This window comes from Alosa pseudoharengus, unplaced genomic scaffold (assembly GCF_046254945.1).
Source record: "Alosa pseudoharengus isolate Yale_2024_CS ecotype anadromous, Long Island Sound unplaced genomic scaffold, YU_APseudo_1.1 YU_APseudo_1.1_scf_3, whole genome shotgun sequence".
NCBI lineage: Eukaryota > Metazoa > Chordata > Actinopteri > Clupeiformes > Clupeidae > Alosa > Alosa pseudoharengus.
Window position 1 is genome coordinate 15433534 of NW_027468718.1, and position 26015 is coordinate 15459548.

At 44.8% G+C, this 26015-nt stretch overlaps 3 protein-coding genes across 3 annotated transcripts in view; all 3 read left to right on the forward strand.

Annotated features, from left to right (window-relative positions):
- Positions 1–578: 578 nt before the first annotated feature.
- Positions 579–4481, forward strand: fundc1 (FUN14 domain containing 1). Its single transcript, XM_076263317.1, has 5 exons — positions 579–962; positions 1968–2130; positions 2380–2455; positions 3148–3276; positions 3804–4481. Exons 1-5 carry the CDS (start codon positions 944–946, stop codon positions 3879–3881), a joined length of 465 nt encoding a protein of 154 aa, XP_076119432.1. The 5' UTR covers positions 579–943; the 3' UTR covers positions 3882–4481.
- A 729-nt stretch (positions 4482–5210) lies between these two features.
- Positions 5211–17130, forward strand: efhc2 (EF-hand domain (C-terminal) containing 2). Its single transcript, XM_076263316.1, has 14 exons — positions 5211–5393; positions 5504–5654; positions 5799–6022; positions 6168–6419; positions 7207–7314; positions 7620–7758; positions 9220–9385; positions 10175–10317; positions 10459–10655; positions 11673–11797; positions 12338–12532; positions 13446–13538; positions 13951–14053; positions 16839–17130. Exons 1-14 carry the CDS (start codon positions 5262–5264, stop codon positions 16950–16952), a joined length of 2142 nt encoding a protein of 713 aa, XP_076119431.1. The 5' UTR covers positions 5211–5261; the 3' UTR covers positions 16953–17130.
- Positions 17131–23521: 6391 nt separating this feature from the next.
- The window catches only part of ndp (norrin cystine knot growth factor NDP), a 20863-nt gene continuing 18369 nt past the window's right edge, over positions 23522–26015 (forward strand). The window contains exon 1 of the mRNA XM_076263318.1: positions 23522–23760. The gene's annotated coding sequence lies outside the window, so the exon portion shown is untranslated. The remainder of the gene's footprint in view (positions 23761–26015) is intronic.

A 26015-nucleotide genomic window follows, 5' to 3' on the forward strand; every position in this document is an offset into this window, starting at 1 on the left:
CTATTAGTCTTACTCGCTGGGCTTTCTTTTGACAGCACTGCCTAATAATTTTAACACATAGCCTGCAATCAACATATTACCCTGGACACCACGTTCTGTCCCCTGCATAAGCAAAGTTCCACAACACAACACATGAACGAATCAAGATTAAGTTTTGTGAAACATTTTATTCTGGGAATTCGTCTGAGGTTGGGTCAGCTGATGAATTGTCTTCCCTTCACAAACTACATCACATGCTGGTATATGTACAAAACGGACTACCAACATCATGAAATAACTCCATTGATGTAGGCTACCATGTATAAAATACGTTTCCTAAAGAGCCTGCATTGGCCTAGAATGACTGCGCTGTCCTGTTGGACGAGCGGACCGCTCTGTGTGGCAAAAGACTGGATGAACAGTAAACCTGTCAACTACGTCCAGAGCCGTATAGTGAAAACTGTGCCGCCAGAAATGATGTGGCATGGGGTGGACAGATGGAATTTTAAGTCAACATATCGCTTCTTACCAAAGGAAATAGCCTACCACCAGCCATACTGTGCTTTTTTCATAACACGTCTTTTAATGGGCATAGTTGTGAATCCACGATTGCATATCGCTTAATGTGACATTTTGTAGATGTGTCCAGAATCGTAGACTGTCAGATAAGCTATCCGATCCAGATAGATTAGCAGGAGGGACGAGAGACCTGATCATTCGTCAAAATCCAAACCCATATATTGCATAGCTTATTTGCACTGCCTGCTGTAAAAAAAAAATCCCAAAAAAGATCGATTAACACGTTTATGAAACTAAATGCATGTTTTATACGTACAAATACGACAATTTTATAACGAAATTGTCTAGTTGCATTCAGATATTGTCGCAGGGCACGTTTAAAATGAAGTGTTCATGTGCGTGATACTGTTGTCAACATTGTTAACGTTAGTCTCTGCGTTTCAAAATGGCGGACCACGGCGAAGGTAAGTGATGAATGCTAGTAAACCACATAATGTTTTGGAGTCTACTGTTGATGTTTAAGTTATTTTCTATTGTTCTGTGTAAATGTCAGTGTTTGAACCCTTGTAATATGTCATGATTGCTGTTTCAAATATAAATATTATTTTGACTCGCTACTCTAATCATTATGTCCTGGCTAGCACACCAGCTAAATTAGCCTATACAAACGACAGGCTTTTTTCAGTGTACTGTTGTACACTGACCCAGCTAGTTAGCTAACATTAGCAGATGTAATCACAGATTAAGTAAAGATGGCTACCTAAAGACTAAATTCCCTAACCAGCCACGTAATCAAAAAGTATGACACCTTGAGGATGCAGCCTAGTGTAGGACAAATGGCATATGTCATCAGTGCATGTTAGTCTTTTGAAACAAGGTTGGCTAGTTATTGTTAACGTTACTTAGCAAAGTAGCAAGTTGATCACTCATTTTCACCTGGGGTTAATGTTATTAATTACGCTCAATTTACCTTATACACATGCAAAACGAAAATATGTATTTTAGGTTAGCCTCTGTTTTGGGAAAAAGTGCATGTTTTCACATCGGGTTGGGTGATGGATATCTACCATATAGAGTATAAAACTTTAACCCATATAGAAACTTATGTTATATGATACCTATGCTGTAACCATTCACAGTTAAAGGAATTTAGGGGTCCAGAGAGTAGTTGCTGTACATTAGGTCAACTAATTTGCAGAATAGTACTTCAATCTGCAAGTAGTGGGTTCTGTTATGGGTTAGATTTCCATGGAGAACAGCCTGTTTCTTAACTGCCCACTTTACCTGTGCTACTGTATGTTACCTTGAATCAACATGTCTGGCAACTGTGCTGACACAGTAGCTGCTTCATGCTCCAAATCCTAATGACATAAAATATCTCTTTTATAATAATTTGTAATAATAATAATTTTCAGTCATATGTATTTAGCTTTTTATTCCAACAAGCTATAACATTTGTTTATTTTCAGAACAAGATGCTGAAGTTGATGATGAGTTGTATGAAGTTGTGGACATCACAGATTATGCCAGACGCCATCAGTGGTGGAGCCGCGTCTTTGGGAACAATTCTGGCCCGATAGCTGAGAAGTACTCAGTGGCCACCCAAATCATGATGGGAGGAGTCACTGGTTGGTGCGTTGTGCCAGGGTTATGCAGAGCAAAGAGACTATAACCTCAGGCTTCATTTACATCATATGATATCTCACATGCCTTGTCTCTTAAACAACAAACAGCAAACAAACAACAATTAGTAGAGTCTTCCATCATTTGTGTTCCAGATAAAATAGCCATGGGTGTTTGTACATCAGTGGGTTTCGGTCTGCTTAAACATATCATATTTTCTATGTGAATTCTAAGTATAGATTTTTCTTTTGCCTAAAGGTGTGCAGGGTATCTCTTTCAAAGAGTGGGGAAGATTGCTGCCACTGCTGTTGGTGGCGGATTTCTACTTTTGCAGGTAAGAGGCAAATCGAGGAGAGTGACAATATTGCACTCTGTGTGTATTTAAAGGTACGGTGAGAGATGCTGGGTGACGTTGCGTATGTTTATGTTTCTTAGCAGACACTTTTGTCCCAAGCAACTTACATTATATTTGAATCAAAGATCAAACTAAATATACCAGAGAGGTTAAACTCCACACAGGCTGTGCCCACCTTGTTTGTGTCCAGTACACACAGCCAGGGCTTTGTAAGAAGACCTGTTATTTTTTTATTTTATTTTTATTTTTATACAGAGTTCTTAGCAGATTGTGAGGACGTATTCGCTGAATGTTACAACATGTTATGTGTTAGAAAACGCTTTGCATCGCTTACCCTATGATCTTTCCATTGCATTGGCATGTAGCACAAGACTTGTCATTCCTGCTACATATCTTGAAATTACCTGGGGCACTTAGTTTACCTTGGCCATTTCCAATTTTAACATTGCTCCATGACGGATCATTTTTACTATTAAGGGGATGATGAACAAATTACTCTATTTGTAGTGAACATGATATTGAAATTTAACTAGAATTGTTGATTTCTCAGTGGAATGGTTGCTTGTCTTGTGATGGAACAGTTATACAAATCTGTATGAAATAATACCTTTTGAATATTTAGATACATGATTTAATGCACCCCCCCCCCTCTCTCTCTGGCACATGTTTAGATTGCCAATCACAGTGGATATGTACAGGTCGACTGGAAGAAAGTTGAGAAGGATGTCAACAAAGCCAAGAAACATCTAAAAAAGAGAGCTAACAAAGCTGCTCCTGAGCTGAACTCATTCATAGAAGAGGTAGGCATATCTTGAGGCCGTCTAAGAATGGAAATGTGCATTCTAGGAAATGTGCAGCCACCAAGCATTATATTGCCTTGTAAATGTATGGCCCTGTTCAGAGACAGGATTTAAAAGCAAATCCAGTTGATTCCTGATAGATTAATGTGAAATAATCCTTCCTGGCTTGAAATGAGAGGCAAATAGGATGAATGTAGGATCGCTTTGCAGTGTAAAAACATTTTAAAGATTTCTGTGTTTTACATCTTGATCTCTTGAACACATATAAGGCTGAATGTAAAATGTATTAAATTAACATTTGTTCACTTGTAATGTATAAGCCACAGTTCTTCCCTGATGTTAAGGAATGTTTAGACAAAGTTTTTATAATCCCATTAGTTTGTTAAAGATAGCCAAAATCCTATGATTCCGGACTGATCAGACCTGCCAATCATTCTGAATTAGCTGTCTAAGGTATTATTAGTATTATTAGTAGGTATTATTATTGACATCTGAGTACCATAACAATAACATCATTTTTGCTTCAGTCCACAGAATTTGTGAAAAGGAACATTGTCATGTCGAGCGGATTCGTTGGAGGCTTCCTGCTGGGTCTGGCATCTTAAGCATTACAGGAGCGGAGTCTGCTGTCAGTCATCTCGATCAAGAAATGCGTTCCCTTTCATTACTGTGAAACACGGTCTCATACCGCAGTATGCAGTGTGGGGCCCTCGGTACTCCACGTCGTCGTTGTCGTCTGTGCGGCATGCTCAGTTACAAAACCCCTCTCATACTACTGCGTCTCTACAGTCAGTAGAGTTGACTGGGTGCGCACTACAAGCTGCACAACACAACACCACACAAGCCAAACGCCATTAAGATGTAGGTGTCCTGTATATTTTGGTCCATCTGTTTTGGTTGATTTGTAGTGTTGTCGGCTTAAGAATCTCATGGAAGTATCATCCTCAGCGTTGGTTGTGCTTCCAGTTTAGTAGGAAAACTAGAAATTTCCTCATGTCATGTACTGTATTTGACCATAAACAGAATCATATCTAGGTTTTTACAGTGTGTGACTTGCCTTTTGGACAGTGCAATATTTGAAGTCAAATCTAATAAAGCCTATTCTTATCTGCTGTGCACAAATACCAAAATAACCTTTATTGTTTACTAATTTTCTGTTGCTCTGTTACTCTGTGCATATATCTGTAATACAACTCTGAAACAAATTGTTTTATATGGTTTATTCTCAATGACTGCACTACACATAACTGATTGAAAGGATCTGTGTAATTGTGGGTGGGTGAAATATTTGTGTGGTATGTCTTATGTAATATGTCTGAAACATGTTAATGGGCCTATTCTACACTGAGCAATCAACAGCATTATTTCAATGTCAATTTAAGACTTGAAGGCATGGAGAAATGGGGCAGTAATCTTTTAGATTACATGCTCAATGCTGAGTTGGAATACCCCAAATGTTCCTGTTGTCTACAAGTATTAGTACATTAAATTGTAACCAGTGTTTACTAAAGAATGGCACTTTAGAATATTCACATTCAGGATTCCTGCGTTGCCATGCAACAGTATCAAACAACGCATTTGCCATAGCAACTTGTTATTGCAGTGGTGAAGGTCCGATAGAAGAACCCAAGTAAGTAGCCTAGCTTACGGCCAAAATGGCGCTGCCTTTGCTGCCAGGATATTCATTTAACAAAAACGTAAGTATTTATTACGCTACATTATTCATTTTTCAATGGATTAATCAAGAAAGCTTAGGTGTTTGGATTAGTCAACTTGAATAGCACCGCCATATTGCAATGCGGTAAATATCTTGGTCCGCACGGGACTCGTACCGAACTATGCCTAACAGCTTATAAAGAACAATATGTTGCAGGATTTTACTGTTTGAAAGTTGCGATGAGTTATTGTAATTTCTTTTTTTTTTCTAGTTGGGCAAGGACAAATTTCATAAGTCACAGCATTTTGACTATTCGAATGGAGTCCCAATGTTGGTTGGATCTGAGAAGCCGGGCATTGGAGGGGAATTGCTCCTAGGCCAGAAACAAAAGCCAAAATACTCAGTGTTTCCCAAGGGAGAAAATAGTCATGCACCCTCATGGGTAGCCTTTGACAAACAGGTTATAAGCATCACCAAAACTTTTCAACATTATTTCTATTCACTGGTAGCCTACAAAATAAATATGCCTGTTCTTTTTCCCATTTCATTATCTGCAATTCCTTGCTGCAGGTGCTGTGTTTTGATGCATTTTTCCAAGAGGTTGTGCCTCAGAGCAAGGAAGAAAAATACAGGGTTAGGAAGTGCAAAATCTACTTTTATCTGGAGGATGACACCATTCAAGTGGTGGAGCCAGAATTCAAGAACAGCGGGATCCCTCAGGGTAGGCCACTCCGTGAAGAAACCTGCCACACTAGTCAGAAACCCTGGCCTTTTGAAAAGAAGCAGAGTTAATGAGAATAACTCTTGTTCCTCTCTTTAGAGAATACAAATATGGAATCTGAACTCTTTTTTTTTTCCATGACAGGAACCCTGATCCGACGCCACAGGATTCCGCTCCCGCCTCCAAATGATGACCAATTCTACAATGTGCACCATTTCAACATCAACCAGGAGATGGTGCTGTACGCCAGGACCTTTAAGATCATGGACTGTGACCTTTTCACAAGAAATTTCCTGAGAAAATTGGGAGTGCGTATCAACCCCACTTCCAACATTCCTGAGGATCCTTATAGTAAAGTTCGTCAGCAGGTGAAGATAAAGAATATACAAGGGATATTCGAGGGGGAAGCTCTTAGGGGAATATCTCTCGCTCAATAGACACTGTATGACATTGCAGCACTATGCACTGAATACTGTATGCTGTTTTTCATTTTTCTTTGCTGTTTGTGGGCAGATGGAGGAGAGCATGAAGCCTTTGCGTCCTTATGAGAGACAGGACACTTTGAAGCAGTTCCTTGACCACGACCGCAATGTCCTGTGCTTTTACTGCTACTGGGATGACTCGGACAGCATGTTCGGCGATCCCCGAGAACTCATAATGCATTACTTCCTGGCCGACGACACCATTGAGATCCGAGAGGTCATCTACCCGAATTCGGGCCGTGACGCCACCCCTAAATTTCTTCACAGGAGTAGGCTACCCAAGGTTAGACCACCAGGGGGGTGCTTGAATGTGATTGATAGCTGTCCAGAACTTCCCCTGCTGTGAAAACTGTTCCCTACAGCGATCTGAACCCATGGTCAAAAGTCAATCGTTCATTTAGCAGGCACTTAAATATTTCACAGCCTTGTGAAGATGACTACATAGCTATTGTATTATGAAGTGTAAACGTTCTATCATACATCACAACAGTCCATGTGCAATCCAGGGTGTCTAGTCCATGACCTTGGTGTTGTTGCCACCATGCTTTGTCAGTTGACCCTGCATAAGCACCATGAAATGGGCTCAACCACAGCCAGGTGCAGTGTGCAACTGTGAACTCAGGAGACTGTACCAGCAAGCAGAGGCCTCCTCTGCCTCAGTGAGCATTCCCATCTCTAGCATGAAGCTTTTATCTGGGCTGACAGGACTGAAGTAACGTCTAGCCTCCCCTAAAGCACTTTTCCATTCTCCCCAGTTGCCTCCTCAGACCTAATTTATAATGAAGGAATGCTAAAGCTCAGTCTTGTTTCTCTCTCTCTCTCTTTCTTTTTTTCTTTGGTTTTTTGTTTTGTTTTGTCTCTCATTTATTATGCGCTATGCGCCTAAAGTTCTGTTGCCTTTCAGAAAATGTCATCCAAAAGGTTTGGCGAGAATCCCCTGGTGGGAAAATAATTATGTCCCCTGATACAAATTAGTCTTGTCCTTCAAGATATATTGCAATTATGGTCTCATTTAAGCTTGTCCTTCAAGACAGAACGTAATTATTTTCTCTCTGTTTTATATTGAACAGCACGCTCCTATTCCTGTAAGCCAGCCAGGGAAGAAAACAGATCGCACTGTCCTCAATGTGTTCGGACCAATGGGACATGGGGGACGCTATATTTTGGATAGCCTGAAAGTAGGTGAACATGTTTTTATTGAAATAAAAGAAATTCCCATGAAAAATCTGTCAACAGTTGCTGTAATTCTGTTTGGTTGCTCTCCCTTAAAACACAAAGTAGAAGACCATAGAGTTTAAGGAGTGGACTGACAACCACAGTTTTGTGGTGTCTTTGTTTAGTTTTGTTTTTTTGTTTCGTTTTTTTTATTGTGTCTTTTTTTGTCTTGCTGTAGTGGAAACCTCATTTCATACACCACTGCATGGAAGGGTCGATGTTAGTTCAGACAGTGAGAGTTCAGTTTTTTTCCCCACTCTCTCAACAGACTGGTGCTGTCCAAGAGAACTTCTACAAGGACTGTGACTTGACTATTGGCAGCGTCGTCAACGTTTGGGGCAGACGGGTGATCATTTGCGACTGTGACAACTTCACCAAAGAGTTTTACCGCACCAAGTATGGCATAGGTGAGTTATGGCGTTAGGATGGAGACTGAATCTTGCATTTCTTTGGCTGGAACTAGCGAGGAACTAAGGACACGTGCCATCTACGCCACACGTTACTAGAGGACCTTTATATCATGCTAGTTTTTTTCCCTTATAATGCCCAAGATTAAGAGCTCTCCATCTCTCATGCAAAGAGATCTCTTCTAAAATGTGTCCACGTTCGGCCATGGCACAGGAGGGCATATCAGAGCAGGCTTTTTCTCCTGCGCTGCCCAGGCTAAGCTAAGGCAAAGCTTGCATTACTCGTAAACTGCCACTTGATGTCAGTAAGGCTTTGGGATCAATCACCTTATCCTGTCAAATGGAAGTTCCAACTGAAGCGCTGCATAGACTCTGACTGAACTTTAAAGCACATTTGATTTAAATAATGGCTGAGGCTTCATGTGAACAAAACCATAGGGTTGCTCTGATCGTATCTAGGATGGTTTTGTGAAATGAACTGCATCATTTTCATGGTTCTGCAGACACATCTTTGCAGACATATTTTTGGAAGCACAATTCATGACCTCCCAAATTTCCCTAACATATTTGCGGGCGTGTGAGTTTTTCACAAAGAAATGCTCATCTACAGCAAACAATTTCTCTCAATACAAGGAAGGCTATGGAGAAGAAATTCCCCTTCTTTTCCCTCAGGATAGAACCTCAGTAGAACAAGTAGAACCTTAGTGGAATTTCAGGGCAGCAGACCCACCACATAAGGGTTAAAAGGGTATGTATGTGTGTGTGTGTGTGTGTGTGTGTGTGTGTGTGTGTGTGTGTGTGTGTGTGTGTGTGTGTGTGTGTGTGTGTGTGTGTGTGTGTGTGTGTGTGTGTGTGTGTGTGTGTGTGTGTGTGTGTGTGTGTGTGTGTGTGTGTGTGTGTGTGTAAGGCCCTTTGGAGAGCAAAAGTGGGCTGTGAAAGGGAGCATGACGGACGATCGACTCTAGATCATCCTCGTCTCTCTAAAGCCACCACACATTGACGGTATGGCCTCCCAGGCCTCTCTTCATCTTCAAACGCACACACACAGTCACACACAAGGGTCTCCAGCACCTCTGTTTTTACCGGATGTAACACTATATGTGTGTGTGTGTGTGGACTCCACCACTCTCAGTGCCCCTCACTTTGTCATGCTGATTGAAGGGGCTTGTTGCGTTAGTTACGGACGGTTGTAATGAATGTTAGGGAGCCGGGGTGACAGGCCCGCCCTGAAGGAGAGCCCGTGCGTGCTTTAGTCGGGGTGAATGGGGTCACGCTTATGATGGTAAGGCACTTATGGAGATGGATAACACAGAGACTCACAGATATATCCTTGTGCATTTCCTAATGTCTATGTCTCTGTCTTTCTCCATTTGTCTCACTTTCCTACTCTCGCTGTCTCCCTTTTTTTCCCTCTCACTCTGTCTCTCTTTCCCTGTCCTCTCTTCCTGCGTGGGTTTGAAGAGGACTTCACCCCTGTGCAGTACAAAGCTCCCCCACCCCCCAAGCCAGCCAGACAGGTGCCCCCGTATAACGGCTTTGGATCGGAGGAAGACTCCCTGTGTTCCTGCCAGAGCCTGCTGCCCAAGCCCCCGCACAAGGACTTCAAGAAGCTGATGGAGAAGGACAGGTAACCGGACGCTCCCCTTAAAGATCCCATCTGGGGATAACACTTAATATATAGTCCAGCCATAAGAAGTCACCCAGTGTAAAAATGGCAAAAGTGAGTACAGCTCAGTCTGTAATGACATTCAGAACTTTATTTGTACCTTTTATAGCACTTTTGATGCTAAAGGTAAAATACGCTAGTGTCTCTTCTGCTCAGTGAGTAATCAGACATTCAAACTCGCTCATTAGATACTTCCGAATTCGTGTCGGGAATGAATTTGGCCAGTACGCCGGTTATTGGAGGAGGTTTTGTTTTTGGGTTGTGAGCCACACAAAGGACTGCCAAAACCAATATCTCAGTGGTGAAATTAAGCAGTCACTGCTTTAAACCGTACTTGATGAAAATAGGGCCAAGGAATGTACCATTTTGTCGCTGTTTTCGTGCGGTGGTCATTTTTGAGGGATTTTTTTTAACCGTTGTCCTGGACTTGATTCATTGTGCAATCAACTTGATTTAACTCTGCGTCCTCTCCATCTTTTCCAAGCCTTTAATCTACCTGCTGTCATGACACATTTATTATGCTAACATGGATACTCATCTATTTACCAAGATAATGAATGAACTCCTGTTAATTTAAAACAGAGTACATTCCACGGACATGATGAGGAGTGTAAGGGACTTCAGTCTATCTTTGCCATGTGTTATTTGTACTGAGCTTTTTGATAGAGTTGCCAAGCTGAATTAGTTAGCAATTCTTCACTGCTCCTGTCAGCCACTCTAGCTTGATGCGTAATTGTTTTCTGTGTCAAGGCAAGGTCTTGAGAGTAACGTGCTGCGATTTGTCGGCAAGATGGACACCGACAATCCCATTGACAAGGAGCGAGTGTTCATCATCTCCTTCTACCTGAGTGATGACACCATTGCTGTGTTTGAGCCCACTCAAAGGAACACAGGTGAGCAGATTCATTTTGATATGCTTCAGTGCGTTCTGTAGTCTGCCAATACTGAGAGTTTGATTGTCAAATTCAACTACCGGTGTGTGTGTGTGTCTGTGTGGGTGTGTGTGTGTGTGTGTGTGTTTGTGTGTCTCACAGGAGTGATCGGTGGTAAGTTCCTGGAGAGAGGCCGGGTAAAGAAGCCAGGCCAGGCTCTGTTTAAGAGTGAGATGTCCGAATACTTCACCGCACAGGACCTCTATGTGGGAGCGCGACTCCTGCTCAACAACCAGCCCTTTCAGTTGGTGGATGCCGATGAGTACGCCTTCAACTACATGGAGCAGCACGCAGAAGAGGTCAGGCTCCTGTCAAATGTGTCTAATGTTCCATAAAGCACTAATTTACCATATATTATATATTATGTATGTTATTACATATGAACACTTGATATACTTGTTTTACGTGTATGTATTACGTTTTTAGCTTTTTTTTTTTAATTAAAAAACTAGACACTCTAACACACCTTATATGTGATTTTGGGAACTCTGTGATGAATGGAAATGAAATATATGACGATCGAAAACTCATGAAGACGCACAATCTGGACATTTTATCTGGACATTTTATCATGACTCGTTACCGCTTTGGGTCGAATCAGTGACGCATGCACGTCAGCTGAAAACCAGGTCATTTTCATGGGTCTATCACTAGGTGGCAGTCTCGCCAGGTCTCGCTGATCACTTCCCGGAAAGTTTACAGGCAACACTTCATATTTCATGAAAGACGTTATATCTCCATTTCTGGAAAAAAACAGCGATTTTGATGAAAACTAGCCACTGTTTAGCTTGGGATTTCTCAGGAACAGAGGCATGTAGAAATACACGGTTTGCACCCACTGAGAGCTTAAAGTCTCACCTTTTAAACGAGCCATTGTATGTGTTCATAGCTATAACACAGAATATGCTGTGGCTGTACAAAAATCATCAACAATGGTCTAGATTGCTGGAACTCTAGGAAAAAGCTTCCGAAAACAGCTTGGCATTCAATGAGTTAAGGTCATAAGGGGTTTATAGTGATGCCTTGATATTTTCACAATTCACATGTTATTTATGAATTGATTCTTGGCTTGATGTAATAACTCGAGATTTGCATTCATTAAACAAACACGCTTGTGCAGCGAGCTGTACAGAACTGTGTGGGCACGCGGTATAGAGGCGCCCGTACATGAGTTGTTTACATTCGCTTGGCACGGAGCTCAGTGACCTTGGCCATTGCCAGTGACATGTGCGACAAAGTGGGCTTCAGTTTCACAAGTTACATGTACTTAACAGGGACCATGTTGACGCTCATGTTCACGCCGTACCTATAATTAGTTCCCAAGGGCCAACATTGCCACCATCCTGAGCAAGATTAAATCCATCAGCAAGGAGAAGCAGAACCAGCTTCTGGCCATGGCTGACTCTGGAGGCACCGGCTTCATCCAATACGAGCATTTCAGGTATTTATCCCTCCCTATCCTGCGTTGAGAATGACGGATAAGCTAATATAATCGGCCATAACTCCCCACCGTGATTTAGTGGCTCTTTTTTCTGTCTGGGTGGGCTAGTGAGAGTCCACTTCTAAATCCCATTATCAGCAGCCATGTTGAATACTCCTGTGGAATAAATAAGGCTGTATTGAATTGTATGGATAGACAGACTTGGATTTATGTTAAATCTAATGATTTTAATGAGTATAGCTACAGTATATATATATATATATATATAAATATATATGTATATATATATATATATATATATATATATATATATATATATATATATATATATATATATAGCTGTATAGCTAGCTCATGATAATGCCCAGTGTACAATGGCTTCACTTAATTGTGACATCAAGCGAAGTTATCTTGTACTTGCACATCCACACTTCCATTCCATTCCAATTCCATTCATAAGCTCACTAAATAAAAGCCTTCGGCCACCACAGAGACTAATAAAAAGCGGATTGGCGTGCTGTGCGTGGTGTTTCCCCTCAGGTCCTTGCTGGCGGCCACCGACTGCGGTCTGTCGGAGCACGAGATCATGATGCTGGGACGCAGCTACTCGGAGCGGCAGGAGGCCGAGGCCGACGTGGCCATGATGCTGGCCGTGGCGCAGGACCACCTGAGGAAGAAACACTTTGAGGCCTTCGCCGACATGGTCAGGGTCTTCACCCACGAGGACCGGAACAGGTACTGTGAATACACGCAGCCTTCTTACCCTGAGCTTTGTCATGTGGTGAGAGTTTTGGGTGTTTTGGGCTACGTCGTTGGCTCGTTGGTATACCACAAGAGTGTCAGGATGAGTCAAGTCAGGTGCTTTGGTGGTTTTCTTCCCTCCAAAAATCTTTCATTTGGGTCATACTACTATTTCATACACACACACACCGAAACACACACACACACACACACACACACACACACACACTCAGACTCCTCACAAAGGTAAAAATAAGCGAAAAACCATCAATCTGCAGCTCGGTTCGCCCCGGATTGAGGCGCTCCGATTAGTTCCAGCGGTTCAAGTGGAGCATTGGAACCAGATGATCCCCACAGAGTGGGAGGCGGGGGCATGTCGCAGGCCAGGGGGGAGAGAAATGGATGGCGGCAAGCGCCAAGGGGTCAACGTGCATGTCCTGTTTATGCGGCCCGCGTGGAAACGGTCGCTTATTTTCAGATTTTTCCCGAAAATGTCGTCCGTGGCGGATAATGAAGTTAGTATGTCTGCAATCGTCTCGGGTCAAAGAACAACTAGTCGCCTCGCCCCGCCTCCAGACAAGAGCCTCACACACACACACACACACACACACACACACACACACACAAAAAAAGCGAAAATAAATTAATAAATCCCAATCCTCTGATCCCAAAGCGAGGGTTGCTGAAAGTATTTGGAAGCCAAATGCTTCTTCAAACGCTGGTACCTGTGCAAGAAAAAAAACTTTGGATTCTTACTCATGATGAGTTCATGCTCACAGAACCTATTGTTATTGTGATCCTTTTTCTCTCGGACAGCATCATTGATGTGGAGGTGAAATTAGTTGAGAAACATTGAAGTTCTGTCATTGAAGCGTGTGTTGTTTTTCTCACCTTCTTCCTTCTGAAGGACCGGCCTCCTGTCCAGCAAGGAGGCTCGCACCATCTGCAAGGCCTTCCAGCTGCCCCTGACTGATGACCTCCTGAGGGCTCTCCTCAAAACGTAAGACCCGGAGAGAGCTGCCATATCTCGCTCTCTTCTCTCCCAGGGCCCATTTCATACAGCACATACAGTATATACTTCACCTGGTCTTCAAATGCTCAATATTCTCTTATCCTCTCGCTACAAATGTCAGGCAAACAGTATTGAAAAAATGCAGTGTAATCAGTATTAATTTGCTGTGGAGGGGATCATGTGGGATAGTTGCATCTAATTGCAGGCTGTGGTTTGGAGGGAAGACCCCCCCCCCAAAAAAAAAAAAAAGTCCCAGCAGTCTGAAGAACACTTGTCACATCTCACAAATCACACACGGAGGCTTTCTCTCTCTTTCTCTTTCTCTCTGTCTCTGTCTCTCTCTCTCTCTTTTCTCATAATCCCCTGTGAACCATCCCTTTCTTCTGTGCGTTCTCCTCAGGTATGAGAGGGAGTCGGGGGAGATTGACTACCACGCCTTCCTGTCTGGCATCAACTGGAGGGAGAACCCCACACCACCAGTCCTCCCTGAGGACATGCTCAAGGTGAGACAACACAGAACTACACAACACGGAATGGACAAAAGTGACCTTCTTCCATGGTCTTGCCTCCGCAATATGAGTCCTTGTGAGCACGGTAGTGTACCATATGTCCATCATTTAAATGACTGGATTGTTTTATGACAGAAAAAAACATGTTGTATGTTGTAAAACATGTCACTGACACACCTATCTGTTAATTGACCCCCTGAATCATGGCATTTTTTGAAATAAGAATGTCTGTTCTGATGTGTTTAAGGGGCCGTCTACCCCTGTCATGATTTTTGTGAACAAGGTATCAGCCTTTTGTGGTTAAGTTAGAAGCACACAGTTAGCTTAACTTTAATCATTAGCTTACTACAACCTATGACTAACACATGTTAATGTTTTCTCCAGTGTAACGTGCTCTATACCAGACCTAATGCAAAACGTAAAAGCATTTCATACCTTGAAAATGAACTTTACTAGTTTAACAGTTGAATTGAAAACCGAATTTTCTGTGGTCTCCTTATTTCATGCGACTGATTTAACAAACTGTTTTGACTGCGCAAATTAAATGTGAAGCCACTGCACGGCTGCCGCGGTGCCATCCACTGGTCTGGCATATGCACTACAGCACTTTTAGCCGCTTTCACCTCTGTGTGTGCGCCATCCACTGGTCTGGCATATGCACTACAGCACTTTTAGCCGCTTTCACCCCATATGCGTGCACACGTTTTTTTCTTTACCGCTATCGTTAAAGGTGTGAAAGCGGTAAGAAAAAAATACACCCGTTGGTTTTGTGCAGATGTGGCCCAAGTCTTTGTGAGTGACAGATGACATGATGCTGTGCTCTGCGTGACTAGTGCAGGAGGTTAAGTTGAGCAGAAGGATGGAGTGTGGCTGCCTCTGGCTTTAGAGTTTGACTGTACATCATGTTCAATTATGTTGGACGTGGCCGTTACTTCAGGTGTGATTTGTGTCAGTGCGGTCTCTTTGCTCAGCCATTGGCTCTTGCTCTTGACTGTGAAATCACAGTGTGATTACTCTTGGCCTGGGAAATGGATGGGAGAGACAGTGAAGAGGGGGGATGAAGAGGAGGTGGTGAAGGAGAGGAAGAGAGGGAGGAAAGAGAGGAGGAGAAGAGAAGAGAGGGTGAGAAGGAGGGAAGTGAGGGAGACACAAAATGAGAAAGACAGGGATGAGAGGAAGAGAATGAAGAGAGAAAAGAGACAGGATGATAAAGAAAGAGAGACAGCAGGAGGGACAGGCGGAGATATAGAGAGACAAGAGAGAGAGAGGAAGAGCAAAACAAGGGGAGGGAGAGAAAGAGAGAGAGGGATATCCAGAAAGAGGGAGAGAGGGATATCCAGAAAGAGAGAGGGAGGGATATCCAGAAAGAAGGAGAGAGGGATATCCAGAAAGAGAGAGAGAGGGATATCCAGAAAGAGGGAGCGGTGTGCCAGAAACAGCAGGAGAGAAAGAGAGAGGAAGGAAGAGAGAAGGAGGAAGAGAACAGAGATCAAGAGTCAATACGAGAGAGAAGGAAAGGAAGAAAGAGAGAGCAGTGAAGGGAGGAAGAGAAAATAGATTGAGAGTCAGAAAGAAAGAAAGAAAGAGAAGGAGAGAGAACGCCCAGGTGGCCCAGCTCCAGGCCTATGGCCATGTCCTCGGGGCATGTGAGCGAGCGAGCAAGGAGCCTGCTCTGTGTGTGTGTGTGTGTGTGTGTGTGTGTATGTGTATGTGTGTGTGCTTGCGTGTGTGTGTGTGTGTGTGCATGCTCCTCCTCCTCAGCGCCTCGCCTCACCTCCCCCAAATCAGCCCTGAGAAAATCCACTCAAGGCTCCGCTCCGCACCACCTCCTTTATTACGGCGCCGTAATTTAGCGTGCCGTGCCACATCGCCGACGCCTAAGCAGAACCATCTGCGCCCGAGCCACAGGGGCCAGCCGACACCGGAGCACAGAGACCGGGCCCCCGCAACGCACCGCTGCTTCCCGGCCAGCAGAGGGAGCCGGCGAGTGTGTGTGTGTGTGTGTGTGTGTGTGTGTGTGTGTGTGTGTGTGTGTGTGTGTGTGTGTGTGTGTGTGTGTGTGTGTGTGTGTGTGTGTGTTTTGCTGCATGTTTGTGTGGTTGCTGCATGTTTGTGTGTCTCCCTGTGGCCAGCTCTTTTTTTTTATCTCAGTGTTGTTCTCTGTGTTGATCTGTCTGATGGCCTCTGTTGCCGGTTTGCAGCCTTTTTCTGTGACCCAGCCCAAGGCCAAACTAACGGGCCAGCCTATGGTGGATTACGCTGCCTTTGTCCAACGACTCACTGGACAGTAAGAAGAAGAGGAGTGAAGACACTGCCGTCATGGTGTATGACTTTCAATGTGCCCCTCGTGACTCCCCAGTTCCTCTTCTCGCTTTACATCCCTGTCTTCTCTTGATGATAGTTCTATTCTCTCTCTCTCTCTTTCTCTGTCGTTGCATTCCTTCCATCCCTCCTTGTTGTTGTCCAGTCCCAGCCCTCTTCCTCTGGTCATCTCTGTCCATCTCTCATTACTTTTTAACCATGATGCCCTGGAGGCCTAGTCGCTCTCCAACAAATCCCCCCTCTGCCAAAAGTATTCCTGATGATTCACGACTCTATGAGATTATGCACTTCCTCTGTGGCCAGCAAAACAACAATAACAACAAAAATAAAATCAAACAAAAAAGAAAAAGTTGCATGTTGATTGATGATGTGGATTTGCACCGTTCAGCGGTCTCTCTCACTCTCTTTCTCTCTCTCTGCTTTTATAAAGCCCCTCATCTCGGTTTTGTTTTTCCAGTTTGATGTGAACTGGAACGGAACTCCACAGGGCCTGGCGGTGAGGAGCGTCCACTACGCTCTCCTGCTGGAGGATGTCTTCGGCCCCAGAGGGACTACGGCCACAGAGAACTGAACGGCAGTGCGGAGAGAGAGAGAGAGAGAGAGAGAGAGATGGGGGGGAGATGGAAAGAAAGAGAGAGAGAGAGCGGTCGGAATCTCAGATCTCACCTGTACCTACTGCCGGACCGCAAAGAAACATCTGACACTGTTTATTTTTCCTGCTGTAGTGAAACAAAAATACAAGCCTCAAAATCCCACTTGTGTGTTTGTGTTTGTGCTAAAGTATGCTGTTAAGGGTAGGTTTCAATTCACAGTAAATCAAAAACACACTCGCACCAAAGCGCCACTGGATGCATCTTACATTATTCACCCTCAGGGCAGACGCTGTAAAAGATACAAGCGGTGCAAAACACATTTTGTATGCAGGGCTGGGCGGACAACATGCCTCGCGCATTTTTTCGCGATGATTACGGAAAGAATGCTTGTATAATGTAGCAACAACGTGCACACCACACGTCGGCAAGAGACAGACAGGAGGAAGTTGTCTTTGAATAGCCCGACCACCCCACCGATAAGCCTGTTACCAGACAGGCAGCCGGCAACCACGCTCACCGCAGACGCCCGGCTTCCGTGGCCAAAAGTCCGACCCCAGCCACCGCCGGACAGTGGCCGTCTATTGGGGGCACAGATTTGAGCACCGCAGGCTATCAGTGAGGCATGATAGGGACCTGTTTCAGGGCTTAATCCACTGTCATTCAATTACTGGTGGTGGATAGCACACAAGGCAAAGCAGAGGGACCTCACTCCAAAACACACACACACACACATACAAACAAACACAGACAGAGATAGATACACTATCAAAGACAGAGACATACAGTATGCACACACACACACACACACACACGACCTGCAGGTTGAGGGTGCTTGTAATCAGATCTGGAGCAATCAAGGCACCCAATCCCTCTGTGCGACAGAAAGAGGGCATTACATCACTGCGGCATTATCAAGTCTTCATTCTTAGCTTTCACACTTACTAAAATATTAGCCTCCCGAGTCACCACGCTCCCGTCTGTCCCTGACACAAAGGCTGACGTCGTCAGGTCCACTCAGGGGACCACATGTTTGGTCTTTTATGCCTTTCCAAAAATGCTTGTCACACACACACACACTCAGTCCACACACTTACCATTAGTTAAAAGGAAGTGCTCTACTCTATCAACACCTCTTCCACATTGGCAAAGAGGTTATTTATACTCTGCCTCGCGGTCCAAATCATATACATTACTGATGACTTGTCCAGATCAGCTGGTTTAAGCGGAGGTGCGTGCGCGCACATTTTAATTCGTCCCTCCTCTGCACGAGGAGGTCGCTCAGAGACGCTGTTGTTTTTTGGTCTGTCTCAGCTGGCCCCTAACCTCGGTGATGTTTGTGTAGTACATAGTGAGCCTGTTCCTGTTTTAATTGCGCTTCAGGTCAGTCTCGTGGGGCACGTTCAAGTCTGAAACATGGGAAAAGGTGATAAAACGTCTGTAGGGGTGAGAGGGACCTCCCAAAAAGTCTCACATAGAGCGAGCAGTTGAGCACAGTTAGCATGCTAGCTGAAAGAGAGCTAGGCCTACCTGCTCAAACTTTGCGACGCTTCATTAACAAAGGAAACAATTCTAATACCTGACCATAAACAAAGGAAATGTCTCTCCATCTTGATCTGCTTCAAACCATTTGTTTTATTGCCTTTCTTAGCTGATGAAAGGGATTCTTTGTTCTTAAAGAAAGCGTTACTCAAGAGGTTCATTTCGTTTTGATTGTGTTTGTGGACATCTTGTGCTTAAGATAACTTACTGATGTTATATCTGGACAGAGGTAAATTGAGGCAAGACAATTTAGCATCAGAGCCGAATTTCTTTTGTTTGGCTTTTGGCCGCACCGGCCATACCACTCTCTCCCTTCTTCAATCATCCCCTCCACATCTGCCTTTCTTACCTTTTATGCACTTTCCTCAAAGGAAACCTGTTTTGCACAAATTCTTAAAGGATGAGGGGGGGGGGGGGACAATAGAAGGTTGCCTTTGAGATTGGCATCCAGCAAAAGGCCCGATAACCTGGACATCTAGCATTGGGAAGGAGCTGATGAAAGCTGTCATTAGCCATTTCCACCGTGGCCCTGCAGCCTGTTGAAAAGCGCTTTATCATTCCTTTTCACCACTGCAGCACATCTGTTGGACCTGCCTCTGCCTGAGGCCCTCACTTTTAACCCCACTGGGGAGGACGGGAGGGAGGGAGAAGGATCCAATCGACCTCCATGAGGAGATTGAAGAGAGAAGCACATAAAGACACTTTCACTGGTGCAACCCCAACCCTCTCCAAACACACACACCGGCAATCACCCCCCACCCCCCAATTCTCATCGGGTGCAGTGATTCCACCGTGCCTGTAGGAGTTGGCAGGGGGGCTCCACATAAAGGGGGCAGGATTTATGCTTTTCAGCGCGTTTCTCCGACAAGGTCAGCCGCTGCCTCGGGTCCACATGGGGAAGCAGTTACTCTCTCGCTCCCCCGAAACGTTGCGCCCTGCACAGCACAGCACAGTACAGCTGCCTGCCAGCAACCAACTGCTGTTTACCGAGAAGATACGATCGACGTTTCTGTACTGACTTTTCTCTCCCCCTCCTCTCTCTCTCCTCTCTCTCTTTCTTTCTGTCTCTCTCTCTCTTGCCCTCCCTCTCTCTCCCTTTTTCAATTTCTGCTTTCATTCTTGTCTTTCTAACCCACCCTTGTCTCTACATCACCCGTCATCTTGTAGATCCTTGCTTCTCTCTCTCTCTCTCTCTCTCTCCTCTCTCCTTATACCACTTCAATATAAGATTCAGCTCCTCAGATATTATCAATGTGTTCCCTCTGCAGAAACATTGAGAGCTCTTGTCATGAGAGGTCAGTTTCCTCTCTGAAAGAGTCTGGATGACCAAGCCTGGTACAACCATCAGCGGCAGCGTTGTCTTTGGCCGGGTGCAGACAGGACATTATTTCTTTCTATGGTAAAACAGAGCAAAGTTATTCTATACTGGCTGTAAATTAGAACAGCGGGGCTATTTTCATACAGGGGTCTCAGTCCCCTACGGAGGTCATTTTGGAAGTGAGTGAGGACTGTGTGTTTTCTTTTTTTTTTTTACCTCTTTTCTCTTTTTTACTTTTCTTTTGTATGCTCCACCCCACATAAATCTTTCAAAATTATGAGCTCGCTGCCTCTATTTTCATGTAGCTTGAAATGACACTTGAAATGGATCACGTAAATGAAGAGTGAGGGCAGCGCGACCTGTTGGTCCTGTTGGAGTGCCGCCGGCAGGTCTACTCGCAGGTGCGACGACACTCTGAAGAGGTGCCGTCTCCGGCATCACAGTGGAAATAAAAGACGGCCTCAGTTTGTGTGCTTCAGAGACATTGAGGGGGAAGAGATGATGGGAACGGAGGGGTTGAGAATGTGAACTCTCCTGTCCAAAGGTGAAGTGGAGTGGAGGGAGGTGAGATGATGAGGTGGGGGGGGGGGGGGCATAATCTTCCTTAGCTGCCAACCTGATTATCACACTGGTCAGAGCTCTTCTCTCTCTCTCTCTCTCTCTCTCTCTCTCTCTCTCACACACACACACATTATCTTGCCCCCAGTGAGGGCAGTCTGGATTTGGCTGCCTACCTGTGGTGACATGTTCCCCTCTCCCAGGTCCAGACTACTCACATTTACTTGACAGCTGTCTGTCACCTAGAAGAGATGAATCTAAGTCATGAAGGGACTAAATGACTAAACAGAAATCAAGAGCAGTCAAAATATCATGTCAACAAAGAAAGGCTAGTTTCTAGAAGGATTCACTTAGTAAACCCTGATGATTTGTTGTGTACATCTAACATTTGTTTTGCTATCAGCTGGCATTCTTGAAGACCTATTACAGGTTGTTAGAAGAACATCCCAAGGTTCCTCAAGAGAACCTCTAAAAAATAACATGAAGTTCCTCCTGAGAACCTCTAGAGAACAGACTGAGTGTTCAGTTCACAGGGCTGTCGTGTCAACCCACTCTATTTTTACACATGAAACTGTGCCTTTGTTCAGCAATGCCGAGTCATTGGCATTCCAGACATTGGCTATGTGGACCAGAAGCGAGCTGCCCTCGTTTTTTAAAGACAGTTGACCTTTTGGGGGGGAAATCTCTGCTAAGACTATTTTACTGTTTGTCCTTAGGTGGGAAGCAGCTGGTGAAATATCATGTCAGCTCCTTCATTCACGTCTTCTTCCTCTCCCCATCGACGCTACGAGAAGTAATATTTTTAAAAGGTCACAAGCCACAGAAGAGCACAGGTGTCCATATTGTGTTTTATTTTAATGGAACATCCATCCGGTCAGCTCACCGTTACATTCTAGCAATTCTGGGTTTAGTGTGCAGACAAGTTTTTGTTGTATTATAAATGTAATAGTTTGCTTTTAGATTTTTGTAATAATTGGAGAAATAGCTGAGCTTGGGTGCTGCACAGGTGGTGGTGGAGGGGTGGTGAGTGTGTGTGTGTAGGGGTGGGGGTCGAGCTGTACTTGTTTGAATTTGGGCGTTAATGAAAACGTGGAACACAAATAAAGCTGCAGTGGTTTAAATCCAGGGGGTGTATGGTGGTATGTTCCCGTTGGTGGTTGTAAATCGCCTTGTCAGAGGGTATATGAAGTGGAAGGTGAGAACTCTGGTTGGAGAGATGAGGGGTGGGGGTGGGGGCTGGTGTTGGGGTGCATTTGGGTGGGGTGGGTCCTGGGTTTTGGGACTCAGGGTGAGGGTCACACAAGGCTTCACAGGTAATTGTGTTTCGTAAACTTTTGACCCCCTAAGCCCGTCTTAACTGAGCCGTCTCTCCCTCTCCCCTCTTTTGATTTCCCAGGAGGTTTTTAGGGGCGGATTTTTGCATGCCAGCCTGTGTTCACAAACCAACACTCATGCAGGCATGTGTGACGCAACAACATACTTCTCCAGAAAGATCCCTGCAAGTACCAAGCTTTCTGTTTGCACCCTTTGGTCATCATGCTTTACATTTCCTGTCTCCCATTGTTTTGTTTTGTTTTCTTTAACAACTGCCTCTAAAGTTCTATCACCTCGACACTGAAGTTCTTCAAAGACTATGTCATAATGAAATTTCAAGTTGGCACAAACTTATGAACTCCCCTAGGGCCAACCCCCTTGCCTGGTAGACTCTTAGTTATGCCTTGGATGAAGTCCACTCTTCAATTAGAAGATTACTCTCTTGCCCTGGGTGCCAATATTTGTGGCAATTTTAATATTGATGTTTGCCACTCCCTTAAACCAAATTTGGTTTAAATGAATAGTGTGTTAATACTTTGGTCATGAGAAGCAATAAGAATGACTGCCTTTCCCATGCTATGGTTAAAGTCTCTCTTCCACGAAGGAGAGAGACTCTTCAGCTGAAACGATAATACCCTTCTCAGTTTCACCTCTTTCCTCATCTGCTTTGTCATCTATTTAATCATCTGTTCTGCCGCCAGGTAAACACAGAATCTGAGAATTATCCTCACGGCCGGCTATAAATATCCCCCTCTAATGATGCCGGCACTCTTTAACGTTTCACTTCACTGACGCGCCGGTGTGTTTTAATTCAGTGAATGACAAGGCATGGTGCCAGTGCAGAACAATAAGCCAATAAACACATGGGCTCTCCAGAAATAAACTCTACAAGACCACCTTTCTTTCCCCGGTGAAATGGTGAGGAGACTGTTTTCTGGCTCTCTGACACGTGAGTGAGCACACACACACACACACACACAAACACTCACATATACAGAACACACACACACATATGCATTACACACATATACCCATGTACATACACACACAAACATGCACATGTCTACCCACATATACCCATATACTTACATGCAAATACACAGACCCACACACACGTATATACACAAGTCACACAGTCACTTACACATACCCACATACACAACATACCTACAAACACACACACACACAAAACAGGCTTCCACATGTGGCTGGGGAGGTAAACTGCGCCCCCCCCACCCACACCCCCACCTCCAAACGCACATACACACTCACACACTCCCAAGTGCCATGGTGTTCCTACTGAATGTGTGTGGAGGGTGGGTGACCAGTTGCCTTTAAACAAACTAATTCGGCTAACCGTTTTATTGCCCTGACCTCCCTCATAAAATCACGGCCCGGGCATTTGGTCGGCCCAGTGACAGCACTGAGGGCCATTCCGTGGCTGGAATCCCCATTTGCTCACTGGGAGCGTGTCGAGTGTGTGTGTGTGTGTGTGTGTGTGTGTGTGTGTGTGTCAGCTGGTGTGTCTGTGTATGTGTGTGTCTTCAGTGATATACGACTGCTGTGTCACGTTCCACATCTGATGACCATCCTGAAGTGCGCATCATCCACCCTTTCTCTTTTTCTTGTAATCTCTCTCTCTCTCTCCCCTCCCCTCTCTCTTTCTCTCTCTCTCTCTATCACTGAAAGTGGGAGTGAGTGTCAGAGGAGAGAGAGAGAGAGAGAGAGAGAGGGGAGGGGAGAGAGAGAGAGAGAAAGGGTGGGAGCGAGGGAGGGAAGCAGAGCTCATACACGACCTGTTAGAGAGAAAGACAGGGAGAGAGTGAGAGAGAAAGAGAGATAGAGAGAGAGAGAGGAACACACAGTGAGTGGGAGAGAAGAACGGCAGAGAAAGTGAAGGAAGGAGAAAGCAAGACAGACGAGAGAAGAGGATTTATTTAGGAGCCGTTGCTTCTTTTTCGGGGTGAAATCTCTCTTGAGTTGCGGGCGAAGCAGCAGCAGCAGCAGCTGGTGTTGAAGACGGCGATTCCACTCCCGCTCTGTCGGCTGGAGAGGAGGTAAGACCACCGCACACGCAAAGGTGACCCAGGTTAGCGCTGTCTCACTGTCCATAATCATTTAAACAGATCTGGGTTATTCAGTACAAATACCAGAGATTGTTTTCTGTTACTTATATAGAGTGTACAGATTTATATAGAGTGTACAGATTTATCTTTGTTTAAAAATAACAAAATATACTGTGAGAGTATAAGTACTAAGAGTAATAACTGCATGTGTCAGTTGGGGCATAGATAGTGCACTAGAGTTGCCAACTTAAAATGATATACACTGTGGATTTTAATAGATTTTTTAATGCGAGTCATCATTTTTAATTACCCGAGGACCTCTGATTGATGTTTAGTGTGGTCATTAATCGGGTGATTAAAGTTCTTTGTGGTGATTATGGGCAGCTCAGCTGACCACAGATAGGAAGTCCTTAGATAGGAGCTGAGTTCTTTAAACGTGAGGTTTATTTTAGCCATGAGGCAGACACATTAATCAGTGTCGAATTGCAGACCAATTGTTGCATGTGTGTGCGCGTATGTATGTGTGTGTGTGTTTGTGCATTTTTATGTGTGTGTGTGTGTGTGTGTGTGTGTGGTGGCGTGAGGTGTGTGGTGAGTGTGTCATCAGCCTGGAGTCCTGAGGCAGGTTTAATGGTATGTGTAGCTGATGGATGCTTTCTGCGGTGGGTCCAGTCCAGCTCTGATAGGAACAGCCTGAGCTGATTGTTCATCTTCCTCTTCCTCTCTCACTGAGAGACAGAGCCCAGCAGGGCATGCCTCACCTTGGGCTCCCTCAGCCTCAAACCTCCTCCACCCAACCAGCCACTCACCACCCACCAAGAGCTCCTGGGGGGGAGAGAAAATGGGCCATTTGAGATCTGTAAAAGCTAGCTGAGTTTGTTTATATTTTATTAGAATATATATATATATATATATATTTTTTTTTTTTTTTTTTTTTTTTTTAAATGGTGCTCTGTTTCCTGTAAAAGGCTGATAGTGGAATGACTTTTACAACAGTTCTTTATTAAAATAAAAACGAAACACAAAAAGATGATTCTAGAGGAATCTTGAAGTGGTCAGCATTATGGAGACAACCCAAAGACTCCTTATGGGTTCTAGATTACGTCCCACGCTTGCGGTAGTCGAGAACACGAGAGGAAGAATGGCACAAGAATGGCTAGACATTTTTGCTGGGGAGAGCGAGACGAAGGAGAGGGAGAAGGAAGAGGTGTGTGTGAGGCCTCACACACTTCTCAAGACACAGATGTGCCTGTCAGATGTTACAGACAAATTGTGTGTGTGCGTGTGTGAGAGAGAGAGTGTGTGTGTGTGTTTAAGAGAGAGAGACAGAGAGTATGTGAATGGCTAACAATCAGTCATAATCAGATACAGCTTTAGGCAGTTATTTATTTTGAACATAGTGTGGTCCTGATCTGCTATTTGTGCTGTCTTCACGGCGGATTTCCAGAAATGTAAATACCACACTCAAACTGACCCTTCTGTGCCAAATTGTTGAAATCAACAGTCACACAGAGGGGCTTCATTGCATAACCCAGACAGGACAAGTGGAAGCCTCAGGAAGGCTAATCAGTAGGATCCCCCCACACCACCTAAAGGGCAAAACCACACAGACATTTTCTGGGGCCTGAGGGACCCGGCGCCCCCCCCCCCCCCCCAAGAGCGCACCCAGGAGAGAGGGGTGCCCTCTGCCCTTGTCTGTGCTTCCAAGTGCCCCCCGGGTGAATCCGGTGCCCTCGATTCTGGGAAGCCCAAATTGTAAAGCTAACATTAGCTTAGCGGAGGCTCCCATTGTCTCCCTGTCATTGGTCACGGAGTGCCGTCAAATCCGCTGTGTTTGTCTTATCTTTATCACGGGGGATATATTTAGAGCGGGGCTTAGGCCCGGTGTGGAGTAGCGGAGAGCGGGGTGGCGTCAGCATGCGGTGGCACTGCTCCTGCTTTGGAGGTTGGCATGCCACTGGGAGCGATGGGGTGGGGTGGTGGGTAGCGTGAGGGAGAGAGGGGGATGGGTTCGTCAGTGGGGGAGAGAGAGAGAGAGAGATAGAGGGAGGGAGGGAGGGAGAGAGAGAGAGAGAAAGAGACGAGGCAGAGGTGGCCTCTCGTGGAATCTGCCCTTTGGTTTATTAAAAGCCACAGAAACAATGGAGTGCTAATCGAGCCGCAAACAATGACGTAACGGCCCAACACGGGAGCGACGGGAGGGTGAGAGAGAGAGAGAGGGAGAGAGAGAAGGAGTGAATGAGAGA

Bases quoted from the DNA above. Each gene is read 5' to 3' on its own strand.
- efhc2 (XM_076263316.1), top strand. From the start codon at position 5,262: ATGTTGGTTGGATCTGAGAAGCCGGGCATTGGAGGGGAATTGCTCCTA. The intron at 5,655-5,798 runs GTAGGCCACTCC...TTTCCATGACAG, and splicing joins GAACAGCGGGATCCCTCAGG to GAACCCTGATCCGACGCCAC. The intron at 13,539-13,950 runs GTAAGACCCGGA...CGTTCTCCTCAG, and splicing joins CTGAGGGCTCTCCTCAAAAC to GTATGAGAGGGAGTCGGGGG.
- fundc1 (XM_076263317.1), top strand. The intron at 2,131-2,379 runs GTGCGTTGTGCC...TTTTGCCTAAAG, and splicing joins ATGGGAGGAGTCACTGGTTG to GTGTGCAGGGTATCTCTTTC. The intron at 2,456-3,147 runs GTAAGAGGCAAA...GCACATGTTTAG, and splicing joins GCGGATTTCTACTTTTGCAG to ATTGCCAATCACAGTGGATA.